General features: G+C 38.5%; 1 protein-coding gene and 1 pseudogene across 1 annotated transcript in view; one reads left to right on the top strand and one right to left on the bottom strand.

The window, feature by feature from the left end:
* STK39 (serine/threonine kinase 39) overlaps positions 1–20,531 on the top strand; it is a 1,002,247-nt gene that overhangs the window by 169,951 nt on the left and 811,765 nt on the right. Inside the window, exon 3 of the mRNA XM_053698395.1 lies at positions 10,031–10,139. Coding sequence (XP_053554370.1) covers positions 10,031–10,139 — 109 coding nt within the window. The remainder of the gene's footprint in view (positions 1–10,030; positions 10,140–20,531) is intronic.
* On the bottom strand, positions 2,079–2,820 carry LOC128645409 (DNA replication complex GINS protein SLD5-like; annotated as a pseudogene).

The raw sequence follows: 20,531 nt of genomic DNA, 5'->3' as shown, positions 1-20,531 counted from the left end.
ATGCTGAGCATATTGCTAATTCTACTCAGGGGAAGTCTTCTTATTCTCAGAGTAGAGAGTACTGGTGGAAATCCTTCCAGAGTATAGAAGTTTCTTTGAAATGGTTTGAAGAAAGGTTTCTTTGTTAGTTCTCTGAAGGGGCAGATGTCTGCTTTTTTGTTTTTTTATCACAGGGATATTGCTATTATTGCTAATATTCATTTTTTTGTTATTCTTCCAACTACTGCTTCATTGGAGTCTTATCCTGGATTCCTCAAGCCCCGCCTTTTGAGTCTATGCATGGTTTAGATTTTCATCGGCTTATTTTAAAAGTGTTATCCTTGTTGATCATTTTATTGGCTAACAAAATCTATGAGATTTCTACCCTGTCTTGTAAACGTCCTGTACTTGTCTTTCATCAGGATAAGGTAGTTTTAGGTGCTAGTTATTTGTTCTTTTTCAATGTGATTTCTTTTTAAACTATAAATCAAGAAATTGTAAATTCTTTCTTATGTCTAATTCCTAGGACTTTATGGAGCATCTTCTGCAAAATCTGGATGTGGTTCATGCTTTGAACTTTTATGTTCAAGCTAAGTTCTTTTTACATTCCTTATGCTTTATTTGTGCATGTTTCTTACCCCCAAAATAATCAGAAGACCACTGCTGCTACTTTTGCTGCTTGGCTAAAACCTGAATTAGAAAGGTGATCCTGTTACGAGAAGTCTCCCCATTGATGATCATTCCTCATTTTAAAAGAGCAGGGCCTTTTGTAATGACACTTCTCTTGAACACATATACAAGGCTGCTACTGGTGTTCTTTGCATACCTTTTCCAAATTCTATCACTTTGATGTGTATCTTTTCACAGGACAGTACTGTGGGCTGTCATGCCTGATCAGTAATAACCTGCCTACCTGTATGTGTTCTGCCCTATCTCTCATATTGTTGTGGATGATACTGCTTGGATATAGGAGCCCACATTTGATTTGCTTTACTACAGCTGGTGGCAGGACTTTTTGCCCTGCTTTGGTCCTTACCTATAATTTCTATTTTTCTCTACTTTGCCATATGGAGAAACTGAATATCTGTGGTATGAGAGAGAAAGTTTAGGGAATAAATAGCTCACAAGTGATTATCTCATGTACTCTTCCATCCTGAAGTAAATTAATGTATTAGGTAAGAATAAATATTGTTTTTTGAGTACAGTGTCCCTTTCACCAATAACATCAGTTCTCGACATGCATAGAGTTAACACTTTGATATATTTTTACATAACTTTCTATTTTTTTATTTTTTTTATAAATTAACATTTAGATGATTGTAGTTTAGTTGTGTACATTCTTTATTAGTTTAGAAGTGTGATCAGAGCTAAATGTTTAACTTTTTATTAGATAAGGAAACAATGGGCTATATTACTTACACACTAAATTAGTTTACCTTTTGCGTACTAACTGATCTTAAAGTAAAAAATTATTGCGGCTGCGCATTTTTCAAGTTCAAAAGTTAAGTTTAAAAGACCAATAACCATCAGGATAAGGAGCTTGATGCTTTAACCTACATTAAAGGGCTTTAGCTTTCCATATAGAAAATACTCCAATATGTTAGAGCAATTTTATTATTGCCCTTTTATTTTTTTTATTTTTATTTTTACTATACCAGATTTTATTTTATTTTTACTTTGTAATGTAATCCATGCAAAAAATTTGTAACATTTAGAAGCATGTTTCACAGTGCAGTTCAAGTACATTTAATTTGCATTAAAGTTTTTATTGGCAGGAATTTGCCAGCAAAGAAAATATTTACAAGAACAAACAAACAAACAGGCTGTAATTGTATTCCCAGATTGGATGAACTAATCAAGCACCTTAAACAGAGTATCTATGTTTTCCATAATTATTGCAGCAATAAATCCAGTAATATAGTTCAGCGATTTACTGGATCCAGTTTGCAATGCATTTTACTAATGTACTCTCTGATTGGCAGTTTCAGATGATCATTATTCCACACGTCGTTTTGTTGTTGTTGTTTTTTTAAATCAAGAGGAAAGCAAAACAAAAAAACCCCCAAAACAAGATAAATAAAAAAAATTTTTTTCCGGTTATTGGTATAGGTAGGGTTTTGCGCCTCTATACACAAGGCTTCTGGAGTGGAGCCCTGTTTTGGCGTATAGTTGTCAAATGAGCTTCACAGCACCAGATGTAACTAATGGGGCAATAGTGCGATAACGAATAAGGTGTTGAGATCCGACTTCCATATCTATGGCATATTCACTCTGCTCATCTGTCTCTGGTTCCACAAGGATGTTTTCCTGTCACTCCTTCACCCTCAGGAACACAAACGAGTCCAAGTTGGGTTTGGGGACAGATTTAAGGAGATCCACAGTCTGTAGATTTGGGGGCATGTGGCGGAGCGCTACACTCTTCAGCAAATTCTCTGTGTTTGTCATATACTCTTTAGCAAAAGCAAACTCTTCAGGTGAAAGTCTAGCTGGCTCATCCTCTCCTCTGGACTTCTCTTTCGCCAGAACATGTGGAAAAAACTTCTCTATCTTGACCAGACGGCTGCGCAAGTAGCTGCTAAGCATGTATCGGATCTTCTCAATCTCCATATGATGGAAGCTCACTTTCAGATCACCAGTACGTGCTCGCCGAAGGTTTTGTTCCATATGGTTCAGTTGCTCCATCACACACTCGACAATCTCCGATTTACTCTCTAAGAGCTCAGGGGCAAATTTCTCATTCAGCCAGGCCTCTTCCAACTTGCTTATAAGATCTGCAGGTGTCAGAACCTCCTCACTTCCATCATCAGACTCTTGATCAAACAGATCCAGTTAGTCTGCCATAAGTTCAAGACAAAAAAATGCTTCTGTAAACGTCACACTTTAAGGTATCCGTCTATTGGTTTGTTTACATAACTTTGTATGTTGTCAAAAAATCTCTCTCTTCTGCTGTTTAGCCATTATGTTTACATAATAGGGAAAATAAGTTGTAAGTTCCAAATCACGTGCTGCTGCCCGTTGCGTGATGTCACTGCAAGAGTCCTAGCTCGAGCCCGGTTTTCTGTTTTCCCGCCACGAAAACCCAATGACGTCACAAATACCTTATTATTGCACTTTTGCTTACATATAACCATGTGTTTGCAAAGGGATTAAACACATAGTTAAAGTCAGTTCCAGACCAGAAATGCACTGCTAGGAGCTAGCTGAGCACACCTGGTGAGCCAATGACAAAAGACAAAAGTGATTAGCCACCAATCAACAACTAGCTCCCAGTAGTGAATTGCTGCTGCTGAGGATATGTACATATCCTTTTTTTTTATTTATTTTTTTACAAAAGGTACCCAAGAGAAAAAAAATAAAAATAAATATGACATGCACTCTTTGAGTGATGAGAATTAAAATTAAACTTTCCTATCCCTTTAAGCAATCAGTATAGCTAAATTATACTATTATTTCTATTTATGTGCTTGTTTTGGAGTGGATTGGAGTGGATGGAGCTTTGCAAACCATGCATGGGCGTGGCTCTGTCACAAAGTGTCCCTGGATTGTTAGCAACAGTGCAACATTATTTTTTAGGTATAATAAGCATTGATGATTCTTTTTTGTTAATTAGATGACCATAAGAAATACAAACAATACAGACAATGAATATTCACAAGGGCATTTTAATCTCAACCCACTCATGTTTAGATCTCCTAGCATAAATTTGCTAAATTAGTGGTGAGAATTTCCAATCTATGCATTTTAATTTGGTGGGAAAAGGGACTTGATTACTCGCCAAGAGACTTTCTCTGTGGTATTTATTGCTTTGCCAAAGCAAACATTGGAAGCAGATAGAGACCTTGATTTGGAGTCTCATTTGAAGGATCATAATAGAACCTTGAATGAGGGCCAAAATCAGAATTCATGTGTGAAGCTGGTAATTGAAAAGGCAAAAATATTTTATTACGTATAATTCCATCCATCTTGCACTATATGAAAACTTTGGATGCAATTAAGGCCTAGATTATAAGTGCAGTGTTATTCAGGAGCTAAGATTAGTGCACAATCTGCTATTACAGAATAATCTTTAGCACGTCCGACATTCCTTTAGCTCGTATGGACAAGTTATGAGTTGTGTTCTGCTCAAGTCCAACACATAATAGGGCTAAAAAAAAAAGTATATATATAATATATATATATATATACAGACACACACACCTTTTGAGACCTTCCCTGACAAACACCTTGTAATATACCATATCCCTTTAAAACACTTTTTATACATTTATTTAAATAATAAACTTATTTTACATTTAATGTGTGTGTGTGTATATAGGGGTAGTGGTGCAAATAGTGTAGTGGTGCAAAGTCACCACTACACTATTAACCCCTAAACCACCATCCCCCCACATCGCAATACTCAAACTGTGCTACTAACCCCTAAACCCGCTGTTCCCCTAAATCGCAATAGCTAAACTATGCTACTAACCCCTAAATCGCTGTCTCCCCACATTGCAATACCTAAACTATGCTATTAACCCCTAAATTGCTATCCCCCACATCATAAAGTAATACACTAACATCTAAACCCCCTAATCTAACACCCCCTAACTTAATCTAAATTAAAATACCCCAAAATGTACAAAAGCAAATCCTACGTTAAAAAAAACAAAAAAAAAAAACAAAACTTACATGTAAAATACTTAAAAACCTAATCTTACCTTTAAAAAAACAAACAAATAAAAACTACCATTACTAAAAATAAAAACGTGCTCCTTTTCATGCGGTTCACAGCCGCACAATGAATTGTGAATGCAAGATACCCCTTTTATATGGGGGTACCCTTGTATTCCTATTGGCTGATTTAAATCTTCATATTTGAATGAGCCAATAGAATTAAAGGACAGCTTTCATTCTATTGGCTGATTTGAATTTTAAAATTGGCGGTTTAGGAGTTAATAGTTTAATTAGGTAGTTTGTGATATGGGGGATGACGGTTTATTGGTTAATAGTTGCAGAAAAAAATTCCAGAGTAGTTCCAGCAAGAACACAAGAGTGCTATATGAATAAAACGCAAATTTTATTAGGACAGATTAAAAATGATTACAAAAATAGGCAGACTCCAGCAAACAGATGGGAGTATCAAAAATAGGTCTAACCGGTTTCAGCCACACTGGCTGTAGTCATAGACATGTTACACCTGTGCAGGTGCAAACTATTTAAAACCCTTAACTCCTCCCTGGGGAGGTGATAAAAGAAACTGACTCCCAGCGTTTAACCCTTTATGAAGAAATGTATACATATAACATGTGAATAAATAGGTGGCAAAAAACAAACAAATTGACATATAATAAGCATCCCCCCTAGGTAGATGCTGAGTTTAAATATTGTCAATTCATATAATAGCCTGAAATAGTGAAAAAAACAGTACTAAATAAATAAATGAATGGCCCTATAAAATAAAGATGTTCATGTTTAAATGGTAAAATATACCTAAATACAAATGAACTAATGAACATCACATAATATTAGGGATAAAAAAGAAAAACCGTTCACTTTGAAATTAGATGCTGTGAGGATAGATATCATAGAAACAACTTAAATAATTATAGTGTGTTTAAATATACACCTAATCAAAATTATGTCCGACATGTACACCTCTAAAGAACAGGGGATCATTCTAGTGGAAATATATGGTTCACATGGGGGTATTAAGAAGATTTGTCATAAATGATATTATACAAATAACCCCTATAGAGTGAACAGATACGACCAGGAATTAGATATCACATTTGGGTAGGGACAGACAGAAGTTTCAAAGGGATATTTAAAGCCCTAATCCAAGGGCTAAATATTAATACTGATATGAAATTGCATATGTGAGTAAACAGGTGAATGAGCAAAAATGAGAGCATATATATAGGGCACTCCATGCGTGAGTATGAATCTAACATATGCATTCAATCAGTGTTGCCAATAGTTGATGATGTCAAATTCTGAGTTGAATCCCCTAGGTAGCAGGTAACCAAGTTTGTGAATCCAATAGATCTCTTGTCGACACAATATGCGAAATGTGTCGCCTCCCCTAGGGGGTCTGACAATTTGCTCGATTGCCTGCCAACTAAAGGATTCAACATGACCGTGATGAACTTCCAAAAAGTGTTTGGACAGAGCTGAGACTGCTCTGTCATGAGAAATATGAGCTAAGTGCTCTTTAATACGTGTCCCCACCTCTCTAGTCGTTCTTCCCACGTACTGTCGATGGCACAAGGTGCACTCAATGAGATACACCACAAATTTACTGCCACACTTCACGCAGCCCTTGGTCTCAAAAGTTTCAGCCCCTGTAGCTGAAGTGAAGTGGGTAGCAACTTTGATATGGTCGCATGAGCCACAAGACCTCTTTCCACAGTGGAACGTGCCTTTGAAGTGTAGCCAGGAGCTCCTGCTTGGTTCTTCCCTAAGTAAACTTGGAGACATCAAGTTCCCTAGTGTCAAGTTCCTCCTATATACAAAATTACAGCCATCTTTTTTTACTTTACGCAGGGATTTATCCCCTCGCAAGATAGGGATATTCTCCCTAATTATGCTGCATACTTGGTGGTATTGGTTAGAGTATGCAGTAATAAGAGTGGGTACATTACGCGCTCTGGACTTTTTGCCATCAGGACTAGTGGTCCTATGGAACAACCTAGACTGATCCATCTGGTCGACCTCCTGTCGTGCTCTCCCAATTACCTTTGCTGGGTAATTTCTTTCAAGTAGGCGCTTGTTCAGGTCCTCACTTTCTCTATAACAGTCCTCTCCCCGGGAACAGTTGCGTTTGATGCGCATGAACTGACTTTTAGCAATACCTCTAAACACATGTTTAGGGTGACTGCTATTCGCATGCAATAAAGTGTTCCGGGATATAGGCTTGCAATAGAGCGATGATGTAATCCTGTGGGTATCAGGGTCACCCGTCAGTGTTACATCCAGATAGTTCATAGTCCTATTGTGCCACTGGTAGGTGAATTTTAGACCCACTTCGTTACAATTCAGTTGGTCAACCAATTCTTGTACTTGTGTCTCGCCTGAGGACCAGATGATCAAAAGATCATCTATGAACCTCAGATATTTCATGATGGACCCAGAAAAAGTATTTCCACCTCCATAGATGTGGAACCGCTCCCACCACCCCATGAAGAGGTTGGCGTAGGAGGGGGCAAATTTTGCCCCCATATCGGTGTCACGTCTCTGGAGGTAGAAAGTGTCTGAAAATTTGAAAAAATTATGTTGTAACAGAAACTTAATAGCTCTCAACACAACTAGGTCTGTGCAACATCTAGGTCTGTGCACATATCCAAAAAGAATTCAACAGCCTGGAGCCCAAATTCGTGGGGAATGCTGGAATACAATGCCACCATGTCAATGGTTATCCAGCTGTAATTTGGCTCCCATCTGATTTGTTCAAGTTTGGATAGGGCATGAGCTGTGTCTCGTACATAACTGGGTAATCTATGTACCAATTGCTGTAAAAAATTGTCGACCCATTTGGACAGTGGCTCTAATAATGAGCCAATACCTGCCACAATGGGTGTACCCTGTACATTTTCGAGACTCTTGTGGACCTTCGGGAAGATGGGCATCACAGGATTTTCAACCAATAAACAGTCGAGAGTGTTTCTATCTATGATGCCCATCTCCAATCCATCATCCAGGAGGTCCCTCAGGAAATGGGCAAAAGAAATCGTGGGGTCCCTGGGCAAAGTAGAATAGGCCTCGTTGTCGCCCAATTGTCTCAGGGCTTATCATAACGACAATACTACCACCCTTATCAGATTGTCTAATGACAATATTGATATTATTCTGTAGGCTGGTAATGGCCTCTCTTTCCTTACTGGTCAGATTTGAAGTATGATTGTTAATTGATTAGGAGAGAATGGTGATGTCCTCCATGACTCTCTTGTGGAACACCTCAAGACTCTTACCCCTAACATGTAAGGGATAAAAGTTGGATGTAGATTTCAGTTTATGTTGGTGTATGTTGTCCTGAGGTTTATGGCTTATACTACCTGATAAGTCCTCTAAACTTGTAAGAGTGCATATGTCAGCAAAGGACATATTGTCTACGTCAGAATATGATGTTTCTGTTATTTGGTCAGTAACAGGATGAGAACTATCTGTCTCTGGTTCTGGAAAAATTTTTCTAAGTGTTACATCCCTGACTAGTCTGTTTACGTCCAGGATAGTCTGATACAGATCAAAGTTCCTGGAAGGGACAAATCCAAAGCCATAACTTAATACTTTCCTTTCAAGATTATTTAAATCATAAGTGGACAAGTTTATGACTGTATTGTCCATCATTGATACCTGTGTCGTGGGGTTCCCCTGTTCTCCCTCACTGGGTATCTCTGTTGCTGAAAATCCCCAGTGTTGGGTTTCTGGGTGTTGCCTCGCCCCCCTCCCCTGGGTCGTCTCGGGGCCCACTGAAAAACATGATGAGAAATGTCAGAGCTATCACCAGTGTGTTGGGGATTAGTGGTTGTGTGATATTGGGAGCTGCCTCTTCTCTGGCGTCTGCCCCTTTTAGGGACAGCCCCTGAATTAACATGTTCCTTAAGTATACCTCTTGGTGGTATGTCACCCATCATGTTAGATGTTGTGCATGTTTGATTAGATAATGTTACTTCATCCCCATCAGAGCCAGATTATCCATCTGAGTCAAAGCTAGAGGCAAACCTCTCTTCATCTGTCAACTCTGGCTCATAGTTTATTTAGTTTGTGATGTGGGTGGAATGGCGGTTTAGGGATGATTAGTGTAGTTCAGTGTAATTGTTTTATCTGGACAAACTCTTTACGTGTAAAAAGTTTAAGCGGTAAATGTGATTGCGCATGCACAATTGCATTTACTTATAACTTGTAATACAAGTGCTAATTAGCGCTTTATGCTCCCCCTAGAAAATATGGGGAGCGTAAATTTTGATAGAACGTCACTTGTAATATGGATTTGAGCATAAAGAATACCGCGTCCTTGCAATCACGTTTATGTTCCTAACGCCAGCAATAGCACTCCACTTGTAATCTAGCTCTATATGTTTTATACTGATCAGTCTACAAACACAATTGATCTATCTACAATGATTATCTACATAAAACATATAAGCCTAAATTGCAAATGGAATACAAAAATATTAGCGCTATTGAACGCAATCTGCCCTAAATATAAAGCGCTCCTATTCTTGAGTTCATATTACAAATTGAAAATACAAATGCTTTTGCTTAAAGGGACATAATTCAGATAGAGCATGTCATTTTAAACAACTTTCCAGTTTACTTTTATCATCAAATTTTCTCTCTTGGATTTCTTTGTTGAAAGCTAAATTTCAAAGACCTTGAAGGCCACCTCTTTTCTCAGTGCATTGTGACAGTTTTTCACAGCTACAGGGCGTTAGTTCATGAGTGGCATATAGATAACATTGTGCTCACTCCCATGGAGTTATTTATGAGTCAGCACTGATGGACTAAAATGCATGTCTGTCAAAAGAACTAAGAAAAGGGGGCAGTCTGCATAGGCTTAGAATTAAGGTAATCACAGAGGTAAAAAGTGTATTAATATAGCAGTGTTAGTTATGCAAAACTGGGGAATGGGTAAAGTGCAAGGCTTCCAGGCAATGCAAACGTGACTTGTAATACCAGCGCACATTTACATGCACTGGTAATACTGAGTGGAGCACAAATGTCGCAATTTTGCGCTCCACTCATAATCTAGCCCAATATCTGTAAACACATCTTTATTTACTAAAAGCAGACACACACATAAAGCTAGAGATAGATATTCTCTTAATATTTAATTGCATTGTTTATTATTTTAGCACAACACAATAACAAAAAAAAAAAAAAAAATTAAACATTTTTGTTGTTGTTATAGTTACCATGAAATTATTTATCTGACAACTGGCATCAAATCAATATGTCCCGCTATTAGTATTTCTATTTGGTCTGTTTTCTGAATGTTTTATATTGTATTGTAATATTATATTCTAATTTGAATTATACTTTAATCTTAATCATATTGTTCTGTTTCTTCCAGAAAGAAATTCAAGCCATGAGTCAATGCAGTCATCCCAATGTAGTGACATATTATACCTCATTTGTGGTGAAGGAAGAGCTGTGGTTAGTCATGAAATTGTTAAGTGGAGGTAACATGTCAATGTCTCTGTATTTTTGTGTTTTTTTTTAGCCAAATCACTCCTTTCTGTCAATTTGTATGTTACAAGTATATATATATATATATATATATATATATATATATATATATATATATATATATATATATATATATATATATATATATATATATATATATATATATATCAGTTTGTTTATGAGACTTATTTAGGGCTTTCGCTGGTATTACAAGTTTACAGCAATGCGAACACGACCTCGCATTCACATTGCTGGGAAGCATTGCTCTCACAAGAACACACTTCTATAGGCTCCTATGGGAGCCTTGTTCTGATGCTGTCAGACAACTTCAGCACAGCAAAGGGGGTAAGTTGCACAGCGATGGCAGCAAAGTGTAAATATATATGTATATGCTTATATATATATTTATGTGTTGATATGTGTATATACACTTGTTAACACATAAATATATATGTATATGCTTATATACTTTACTGGGAACTCACAGTTCCCATAGACCACAGTGCCATGTTTTTTTCTAACACCCCACTCCCACTAACTTTATCCCCAAAATATTGCCTAGTGCAGTAACTTTATTAAAAAATAAAGATGCTGGGGGGGGCGGAGCCAACCATGGAGGCAACTGGACGTGCTTTTATGCAGCTCCGGGCTATATGATATGCTTTTATAGTTTAACTTCTATAGAAAGGACTCAAACTTTGATTATGTTACAACAGAAGGTGACCACTACTTAGCCTAAATTTATGGACATTCAAGATACATCACTTTGTGCATTTATCGCTGACACCATACATTAGACAACGCCACGTGTAGCGAATACATAAGTGCCTCCACCTGGCTTACTCTGCCGGCATGGAAGCTCTAGAAATGTGGGAACAGCATACCCTACAATCCCTGGAGCGGCATTTTCAGAGCATGAAAGAGGATCTAAGGGCTCTATTATCTGCCCTGACTCCGTCGCCGACACATGTGGATAATAGATCTGGCCCGGTACTATGTGAAGAAAACTACGCCTCACCCGGACTCACGCTACAGGAAAGCTCAAGTACTCCACCAGGCGATCCTATACTGAACCCTCTCTACAGTACCCCAGACCAAATGTCGGACATACCTACTTTACACGCAGCTCCAGAGGATAAAGCAGTATTGCGCCTTGATACTTTGCGCACACAAGCTGGCCTACTACCCACGGTTATGCCTCCCCATTTGGGACTCACAGTTCGGCTTCCTACGGACAAGCCGATATGTCTGAGCCACCCCTTGAAGAGGACCGTGCTATTGGACTCAGCTGATTTTACACCCTTTGCGCGGAATGGGGTTTTGGCTCTGCAGCGATCCTCCACTAATGGGCCCCCGCTCACTCAGGATACATTAGCCACGCTCATGTCAGTATCGCTAACCGATACCCATCCTGACACTACAGACTACCGCTCCTCTTTGCAGCTACCGCGGGGTCCCTCAGACTCTGGAGAGTCATTAGTAGATGGAAGGACTCTGGCTTTGCATCAGAAAGGTACAACTAGCCATTGTGTACGAGTGCCGGAGTCCTGGTATTACCCTCCATATGCGACCCCTACTATGCCGGCAGAGAAAAGCATAGGACTGACTTATCTCCCTTTCTCTTATGCAAAGATCAGGCCTGTTTCTTCGGATCTACAACTCAGCTCTGCCAATAACAACTCCTGGACTTTAGATTTCAGCTTGCAGCATGAGATTAGGCATGGTATTGGTTAAATCTCTTTTTACCCCTGAACATACGCCATAGTAAACTAATACTTTTTGCTATGGGGCTTATTATGATTGTCAGCTCATGTAATCTTTGTTTCCAGTTTAAGCTTTGTTAGTTTAGAGTTCATTCTGCCGGTTAAGCTTGTTACAAACTAGTGATCCCTAGGCTGTTATGTTTCTTGGCTCTAATTTACATGCAGAAATTGCTACCCCTATCTAATTAGCCTTGAATGCCTAATCAGTAAACTGCAATCTCCTACTCCAGCCGCCTTGACTCTGGGGTTTATAGTGTTGCATATACATTATATATTCAAAATATGTTTCATAGATGTGTATGGAGCTAATACCTTTAGCTTATTATGCCTATGTTTTATCTCAATGTTTATTCGTGTTTGCCTCTACATATGGTATCCCTTAGAGATTTTTACCTATATGCTAACTGGGATACTATCTAACTACAGTAAGGTTCACCAACAGGGTATATATACTTTTTCCCAAGCTATTTATCGCTTACTATATACCCAACCACTGCTAATGCAATAGATTGCCTCTTGTTTAGCATCTCTGGCTCATACCATAGTTATTGAGGAGTAGGGAGATTCACTGTCAATTTTCTCAGCTGTATACTAATAGTCCAAACATTACCTACTACCTTAAGCGGCTTTACTGAGATACTTAAAGTTAATGTTGAACATTAGATAATAGTTCTTCCAAATTTGATAAGTGATATTTTTCCTTATTCAATAGCCCAGTATGTTAAATAGACCATGGATAGTATGTTCAAGCATACACTCTGTTTGCTCTCCCCCAAGCTGGTATGTTTTAATATATCAAATGTTATACTTAGACGCTATCAGTCAGAACTATTCAGTACTGTCAAGTCTATTGTTGTCACTGCATATTTCATATTGGTGGTCTGTTTCAAAGTATTAACTTAGCAGGAGACATAATATTCATATATAGGTTAGACACGATCAGCTATAACTCCTGATTAAGCTACTAAGAAAGGTATTATGCCCATTAGTGCTATTAACCTACTACACAGGCTATACACAACACTATACCATAGCCCTAGGATTCTGAAAGCGGCCCTTTATGTTTAATATTTATCAAATATTCATTACTTTGCTCTCTTATTAGCTGTCAACCTATTTATTACCCTCTTAAGTTAAATAGATATGTGGTGATTGCGATATTTATAGGAATATAAGCTATATCCACCCCACAGCTATTGCTTTTTATGATTGTTACTTAAGTGTTGGGGTTATTTTTATTCTATATGTTATTTGCTATTATTATTGGTGATAGTGAGACTGTCTTCCCTAGCTTCTCTATAATTCGGTCCACATTATCAGTATATATTACTTACACCAGTTTAAGCCTCTCTCCTTCCTTTCCCGCCGGTGCTTTCTGCCTGCGGGTCATATCCCTACTCCTTTTTCCCACATCGCTTATAGGTAGCACTCCCCCAGGAGAGGGGCTCACCCAGAAACCCAGAAATCCCCTTTGCCCCAAGCATACTAATGTTGCCCTTTCCATATAATACTACAGACAAACTGCTGAGGCTCATTACTTCCCATATTTAAGTCTTAGATCTCTCTTAGTTGTTTATTTTATACTTTAACATCTTATGATCTATTAGTGGGCGCATAAATATACTCACCCATATTCTGGATATCCCCAATGGGTTAAACATATCTGTTTCTACAGGAGCTATATAAATGACTTTTATTGAGCCTATGTACTGTTTAGTTACACAATATATTCTCCTAATGTGCGCTTCGCACTACAGTATATACCTTTCCCTTACATAGGTAGGGAGAAGTTCAGCTGACTTCTCCGAAACAGGAACCTAATAATCCTAGTATTATTTTCGGTATCTATTTGACAGACGAAGAAACCAATCCATGCTTGATTGCAGTATGAGCTCCACCGCATTGACTGGAAGGCTCCGCCCCTCCACCTCCCCCCATATATTTAAGCGGCTTTCGTCCGCTGATAGTCCCTTCCCCCCTTATATATTTCGGCCCAAGAGTGGCCGACACATATGCTAACTCTCCACAGGCAGATACCCTGTTTCACATATGTCAATGAGTGTTTCCTACTAGGTCGTGGAGATCATTCGCTAGTAATATAATATAAAACGAAGTTCTATTTCATCTCACCTAAACTTTTGCCTAGCACCATGTTAATTTTTTATATGTATTTTTCTTATTACAGACGCATTTTGTTTTGTCACTAATATTTGCTTATAGGCAATGTAATACTTTCTTGGATGTAATATTGTCTTAAGGGTGAATAATGTTTGTCAATCTTTGCTTCAACTTCAATAAAAATTTATTAAAAAAAAAAAAAATAAAAAAAATAAAGATGCTGCTATCATTATTTTTAAAAAAATATGTTAGACTGTATTTTGGAGCCATTTGGGGCACATTTTTTAAATTAACCAGAGATCTGATCACTGGTTAATTTTATAAGTGCTAATTGCTACCTCGAGATTGCGGTAGCAATAACCAGCCACTTGCAATGGCTGATTAATGCGCAAATCTGAGGGGAAAATTTGCACCTTATACCATAAGCTGGGGTTTTTCGCATAGTGAGTTTTTTATTAGGACACTTTAGCAACTCATTTTTGGAACCCTTAGGCTAAACACATATTTATTACAAGAGGGGCTATTGTGACTTTTATATTGTTTGGGCACCCTGATAGCCCTTCTTAACCGTCTGTGACTTCAAACACCGTTAATTTGCTGTACTTTTATCTCTTAGTTAATACTTGAGGTGCACCTTATATCACTTACTCTATATTTGTGCACAAGATTTTGGGGTTTGATGGAGCAGAATGCTGCCGCTGGGCTTGAACCCACCTGGTAATATTTCTACATATTTAGTAATTTCAATAAATAAATGTTAACTTTGCAAATTTGTTACATTTTGCCCGCCAGCACAACTTTGCAGCTCTGCTTAAAATCAGTTCTTCACTATCGTTCAGTTAATCCTAATTCTGCAACTCAGACTTTTCTGCTGCCTGTCTCTGGTACTCAGGGTGGCGTTACTGATTTCACGCCAGATTTTAGAAATAATTTGAAGTAATTTCTGAGACTATGGCTTGTATGCCACCATCCATCTAGTAAACACAAACGTAAGTCCACATCTTCAGGTGTTAAAGTTTGCCTGGGTTTCAATAACAATGATTATATGTACCACTTGATCTCTATATGAGATTTGCTTATTAGGGATCTCAGTTGCAGAATTATATTAATACTGAATATTTATTATGTTATAATTTGTAGATTGTATCACAGAGATTTTTTACCAGTATGGAGGAAATGGTAACTTTTTATCTTTGTGAATCAATAAAGTAACACTTGCAAGATTGTATTATTCAGCACAGCTATTTGCAATACTGTAATATGCTAGATTAGAAGTTATCAAGATCTTGTTGATGAATCTAGCAATAATTCAGTGGTCTGTACCGGAGGTCACTGTTTTTACTAACTTCTGCGTTATATTTTAAAGTACAAGACTTATTGCAATAAACAGTCACTAAGTTATCTTGGGAAGATCCACCTCTTGGACTTATCAAACTTAAGGTTTTACCTTGAAATGATGTTATGCCAGCTTGTGGTGTTGAAGTTATACTGCCTAGATGAGAGTACTTGACTATCGGTTAAGCTGTTGTTGATAGCCCCAGCCGTTAGCTGTATTCACAGAAGAGATCTCTGTTACGTCACAGAGGTGGGCGTGGTTTACGATCCGGTCTCGGTAGCTGGCGATATAGTCGTTGTGCTTGGGTAAGCGGATGAAGCTTTGAATAGTGCTAAGTTGCAGCAGTTCTTGTATCGTGGGTCTCTGAGTAAAATCCAGTTAGAGAGGTTTTGAGGCAGAAAGATCCGGTTGTGTCCTGACAGCTGCTGCGCCTCAGTTTGTTTGTATCGCATTGCGTGACAGTGCTGTGCAAAGAGCGATGTTCGCAGTAAACACAGAATGCATCGTTGTCTATCAATAGTTTTTTAGATTGGGCACAAAGTTTCTCTCAAAGTATAGCTAGGAGCTCATATAAGGAACAACTATGTGTGAAGTTGCTAACAAAATACTAAGCACCTGCTTACAGGTGCGCAGGAACTTTAAAGACTGTGTAGGAGGAGTCTGATTAAAGGTACAGACCTGACATCACCCCCTCACTGAAACAAGTGGTCCCAGCACTTGAGGTCTGGGTTGGTCTGGGTGACGTCTATAGAATAATGAAATGAGCCTGGGAGCTTGAAGATTCGTGGAAGGTTCCCAAGAATCTTCTTCGTTGGAATATCCCTTCCAATGTACCAGGTACTCTAGGCGTCCATTATGAATCCTGGAGTCTAGTAAGCTCTGGACTTCATATTCATCTGATACTATTTGAACTGGACGGGGTGGCAATATAGGATTGGTATCTCTCATCTGTTTTGCTGGTTTTAGCAATGACACGTGAAAGGTTGGATGAACACGTATGGAAGGTGGAAGATCCAGAGTCATAGCATTTGGGTTTATCACCTTGAGAATTTGGAAGGGACCAATAAACAACTTCCCTAATTTTTTCGAAGGAATCTGTAGCCTAAGATTTTTTGTCGAAAGCCAGACATAATCTCCAACTGTGTAACTGGGTGTTGATTGACGTCTGAGGTTATAGTATCGACTTTGGGACTCTTGTGATTGTTTGATGTTCCTATGAACAGTAACAAATGTCTCCTTTAAGGTGTTTGTATATTCATCAACAAGTGGAGATTCTGAAACTAAATTTTTGAAGAAGAATGTTGGGTGAAAACCGTAATTGGCGTAGTACGGGGTAATTTTCGTGCTGGAATTAACTGAATCATTGTAGGCGTATTCGGCCATGGGTAGTAAGTCTGACCAGTTATCCTGATGTTGGTTACAAAAACAGCGAATGTATTGTTCGAGCCATTGATTGACTCGTTCGGTCTGTCCATTCGTCTGTGGGTGAAAAGACGTACTGTAACGGTGGTTGATCTGTAAGAGTTCACACAGCTGTCTCCAGAACCTAGAGGTGAACTGTGTCCCACAGTCAGAAGTGAGGATTGGAGGAACACCGTGTAATCTTACTATATGATGAATGAATAGTCTTGCTGTCTCAGAGGATGTAGGGAGTTTTTGAAATGGAATAAAATGTGCCATCTTACTGAAAAGGTCGACAACCACGAAAATAGTATTGTTTTTGTTGGATTTTAGAAGATCGTCAATAAAATCTAAGCCAACGTGTTGCCAAGGTCTTTGTTGAATCTGGATGGGCATGAGGTGACCATAAGGGCGACATGTTTGGTTTTTCGATGTAGCACATACAGCACAGCTTTGGATGTATTCAGTCACAGTTTTCTTCATGTGTGGCCACCAGTAATCTCTGGAGATTTTTTCCAATGTCCGTGTGATCCCCTGATGGCCTGCAGTAGGTGTATCATGATTATTGTATAGGATATCTGGTTGTAGTGAAGGAGGTATGTACAATTTCTCTTCATGGTAGTATAGACCGCTATGGTTTTTCTGGAGATTATATTCTGTGATGAGTTTTTGGTCAAATTTGAACTTCTTTAGGGAACATGATAAGGTTGTTGTAATACCTATAAAACGTTCCAAAGGAATTATTGGTTTTACCTCTGGTGAGGTTTTATTTTCTGTATCTTTTCGTGAAAGAGCCGTTTAACTTTGCCGATCTGTCAGTAATGGTAAAATTAAATCTGGTGAATTCCTTTTTATTCCTAGGTTGACGCCATTCCTTTACTGCTTTGACCTTTGAGTCTTCCATTTTGATTCCATCTGGGCTAATATGATAACCCAGAAAAGACAATTCCGTAGTATGAAATATGCATTTTTCAAATTTTGCGTAAAGTTGGTGTTTCCTGAGTCTCTCTAGTACCAGTCGTACGTGTTGAACATGATCCTGAAGGCTGTTTGAGTATATGAGTATATCATCAAGATATATTACCATGCAGGTATCCAATAGATCTCTAAAGATATCGTTGACGAAGTGTTAGAATGTAACAGCGGCATTACAGAGCCCAAACGGCATGACCAGATATTCGAAATATCCGTACCTTGTTCTGAAAGCCGTCAACCACTCATCACCCTTCCTAATACTGACCAAGTTTTAGGCTCCGCGAAGGTCAAGCTTGGTGAAAATTTTTGCTTGATGAACTCTCTCAATCAACTCAGGAATGAGGGGGAGTGGGTAGCGATTTTTTATGGTCTTTTTATTTAATTTGCGGTAATCAATTATTGGCCTGAGTGACTTATCCTTGTTGCGGACAAAGAAAATTCCAGCTCCGGCGGGTGAAGTTGAAGGCCTTATGAAGCCCTTCTTTAAGTTCTCGTCGATATATTCCTTTAGGTGATCAAGTTCGGGTGGGCTTAGAGCAGTGATTTTTAACCTTTTTTTTGCCGTGGCACACTTTTTTACATTAAAAAATCCTGTGGCACACCACCATCCCAAAGTTTAAATAAAATCACACATTGTAGCCTAATACAGCATATATATATACACATACACACAAACACACACATACTGTATGTATTGTGCTGTTATGCCATGCCTCCTACAAACTACCCCTGCACTGGGAGTAAAAAACAAGCAAAGTTTAAAAAATATGTCACACTGTTGTCAGTCTGCAGTGGCACACCTGAGGATCTCTCACGGAACACTAGTGTGCCACGGCACACTGGTTGAAAAACACTGGCTTAGAGGATATACATTTCTGAAAGGTATCTCTGCTCCTGGTTGTAGTTCTATGGGACAGTAATACTGTCTGTGTGGTGTTAAGGTCTCTGCTTGTTTTTTACTGAAGACATCCGAATACTTGTAATAAACTGTAGGTAAGTCGTTTAAGTTTTCTGAGCACTGTAAAATAGACTGGTGGTGTGGGTAGCAAGCTTTCTGGAAGAATGAGGAATCTAAATTTACCTGTAGATTTTTCCAATGTATGGTGGGTTGGTGAAGCTGTAACCAAGATAAACCTAAAACCACTGGAAAGAGAGGGGAAGGAATTATATCAAGGGTTCGATGTTCAGTATGTCAGTTTGTACAGTAAGAGGTACAGTTTGATGTGTAATAGGCCAGTTTTAATTGGTGTGCCATCAATAACATGAACAGAGACAGGTTTCTGCTTACACACATGTGGAATTTTATTATTCTTAACTAAATTTAAATCAATATAACAGCCACTGGCTCCGGAGTCAACTATAGCTTTAGTGTTGAGAGTCTGCTGCTGCCACTGTAGGAACAAAGGAATACAACAGTAAGTTGGTTTACAACTGATATTTGGATGTACGGTAAAAATATGTGACTTACTTCTTTTCGACTTGTTCAGAAGGGGACAGCCTTTCACACTATGAGATGGATTGGCACAATACATGCACAATTGTAAGTTTCTTCTACGTGTTCTTTCTTGTGCGGAAATAAGACCTCTTATGATTCCCAGATCCATGGGTTCCTCAGAAGATCTCTGAACTGGTGTATGTTGAGTATAAGAGGTACTTGCTCTGGATGGTGAGTCTGAGTAGGTGCATTCCAGTTTTCTCTCTCTCAACCTTCTATCTATTTGTATGACAAGTTTCATCATTGATTCTAGGGTGTTGGGCATGTCTACCCTTGCTAGCTCGTCCTTGATTTGATCGGAAAGCCCCAAGCGGAACTGGTTGTAATGTACTCCTCTACAGCTCTGCAGCCTTGTCTGAGGGCTCTCATTTTAGCTTCTGCAGAGAGTTGGACATCAGTGTCCAGGTATAATTCATCCATGCTGGTATAGAAGCTTTGCAACGTAGAAAGGTTAGGATCATTGTTCTCGTAACAAGTGTCTGCCCACACACGGGGATCACCCCTGAGATAGGATACAATAGTAAGAACTCTGATTTTGTCCGAGTTATAAGTTATCGGTTTCAAGGTAAAAAGCAAATTGAATGCGTTTTTAAACTGCCGATAGTTCTTTCTATTCCCAGAAAATGGTTCTGGCAAGGATACTTGAGGTTCAGGGGTTATCTCTGGGATTGGCCCTTTTTGTGCCATAGTCTCTTTTATTACAGCACGCAGGGTCTGGTTTTCGACCTGGAGCTCTCTCAGACCCTGTGCCAATTGGTCTACCTTCTATGAGAAGTTGTAGACAAATTGGGGTAATTCCGCTGGATCTATATTTTAGGGCTTAGTATTATGTTAAAGCTTGCCTAATTTTCAATCACAATGATTATATGTACCACTTGATCTCTATATGAGATTTGCTTATTAGGGATCTCAGTTGCAGAATTATATTAATACTGAATATTTATTATATTATAATTTGTAAATTGTATCACAGAGATATTTTTTACCAGTATGGAGGAAATGGTAACTCTTTATCTTTGTGAATTAATAAAGTAACACTTGCAAGGTTGTATTATTCAGCACAGCTATTTGCAATACTGTAATATGCTAGATCAGAAGTTATCAAGATCTTGTTGATGAATCTAGCAATAATTCAGTGGTCTGTACTGGAGGTCACTGTTGTTACTAACTTCTGCGTTATATTTTAAAGTACAAGACTTATTGCAATAAACAGTCACTAAGTTATCTTGGGAAGATCCAACTCTTGGACTTATCAAACTTAAGGTTTTACCTTGAAATGATGTTATGCCAGCTTGTG

This window comes from Bombina bombina, chromosome 1, assembly GCF_027579735.1.
Source record: "Bombina bombina isolate aBomBom1 chromosome 1, aBomBom1.pri, whole genome shotgun sequence".
In the NCBI taxonomy this organism is placed as follows: Eukaryota; Metazoa; Chordata; class Amphibia; order Anura; family Bombinatoridae; genus Bombina; species Bombina bombina.
The sequence above is the reverse complement of the archived record's forward strand: the minus strand, read 5'-3'. Positions and strand labels throughout refer to the sequence as shown.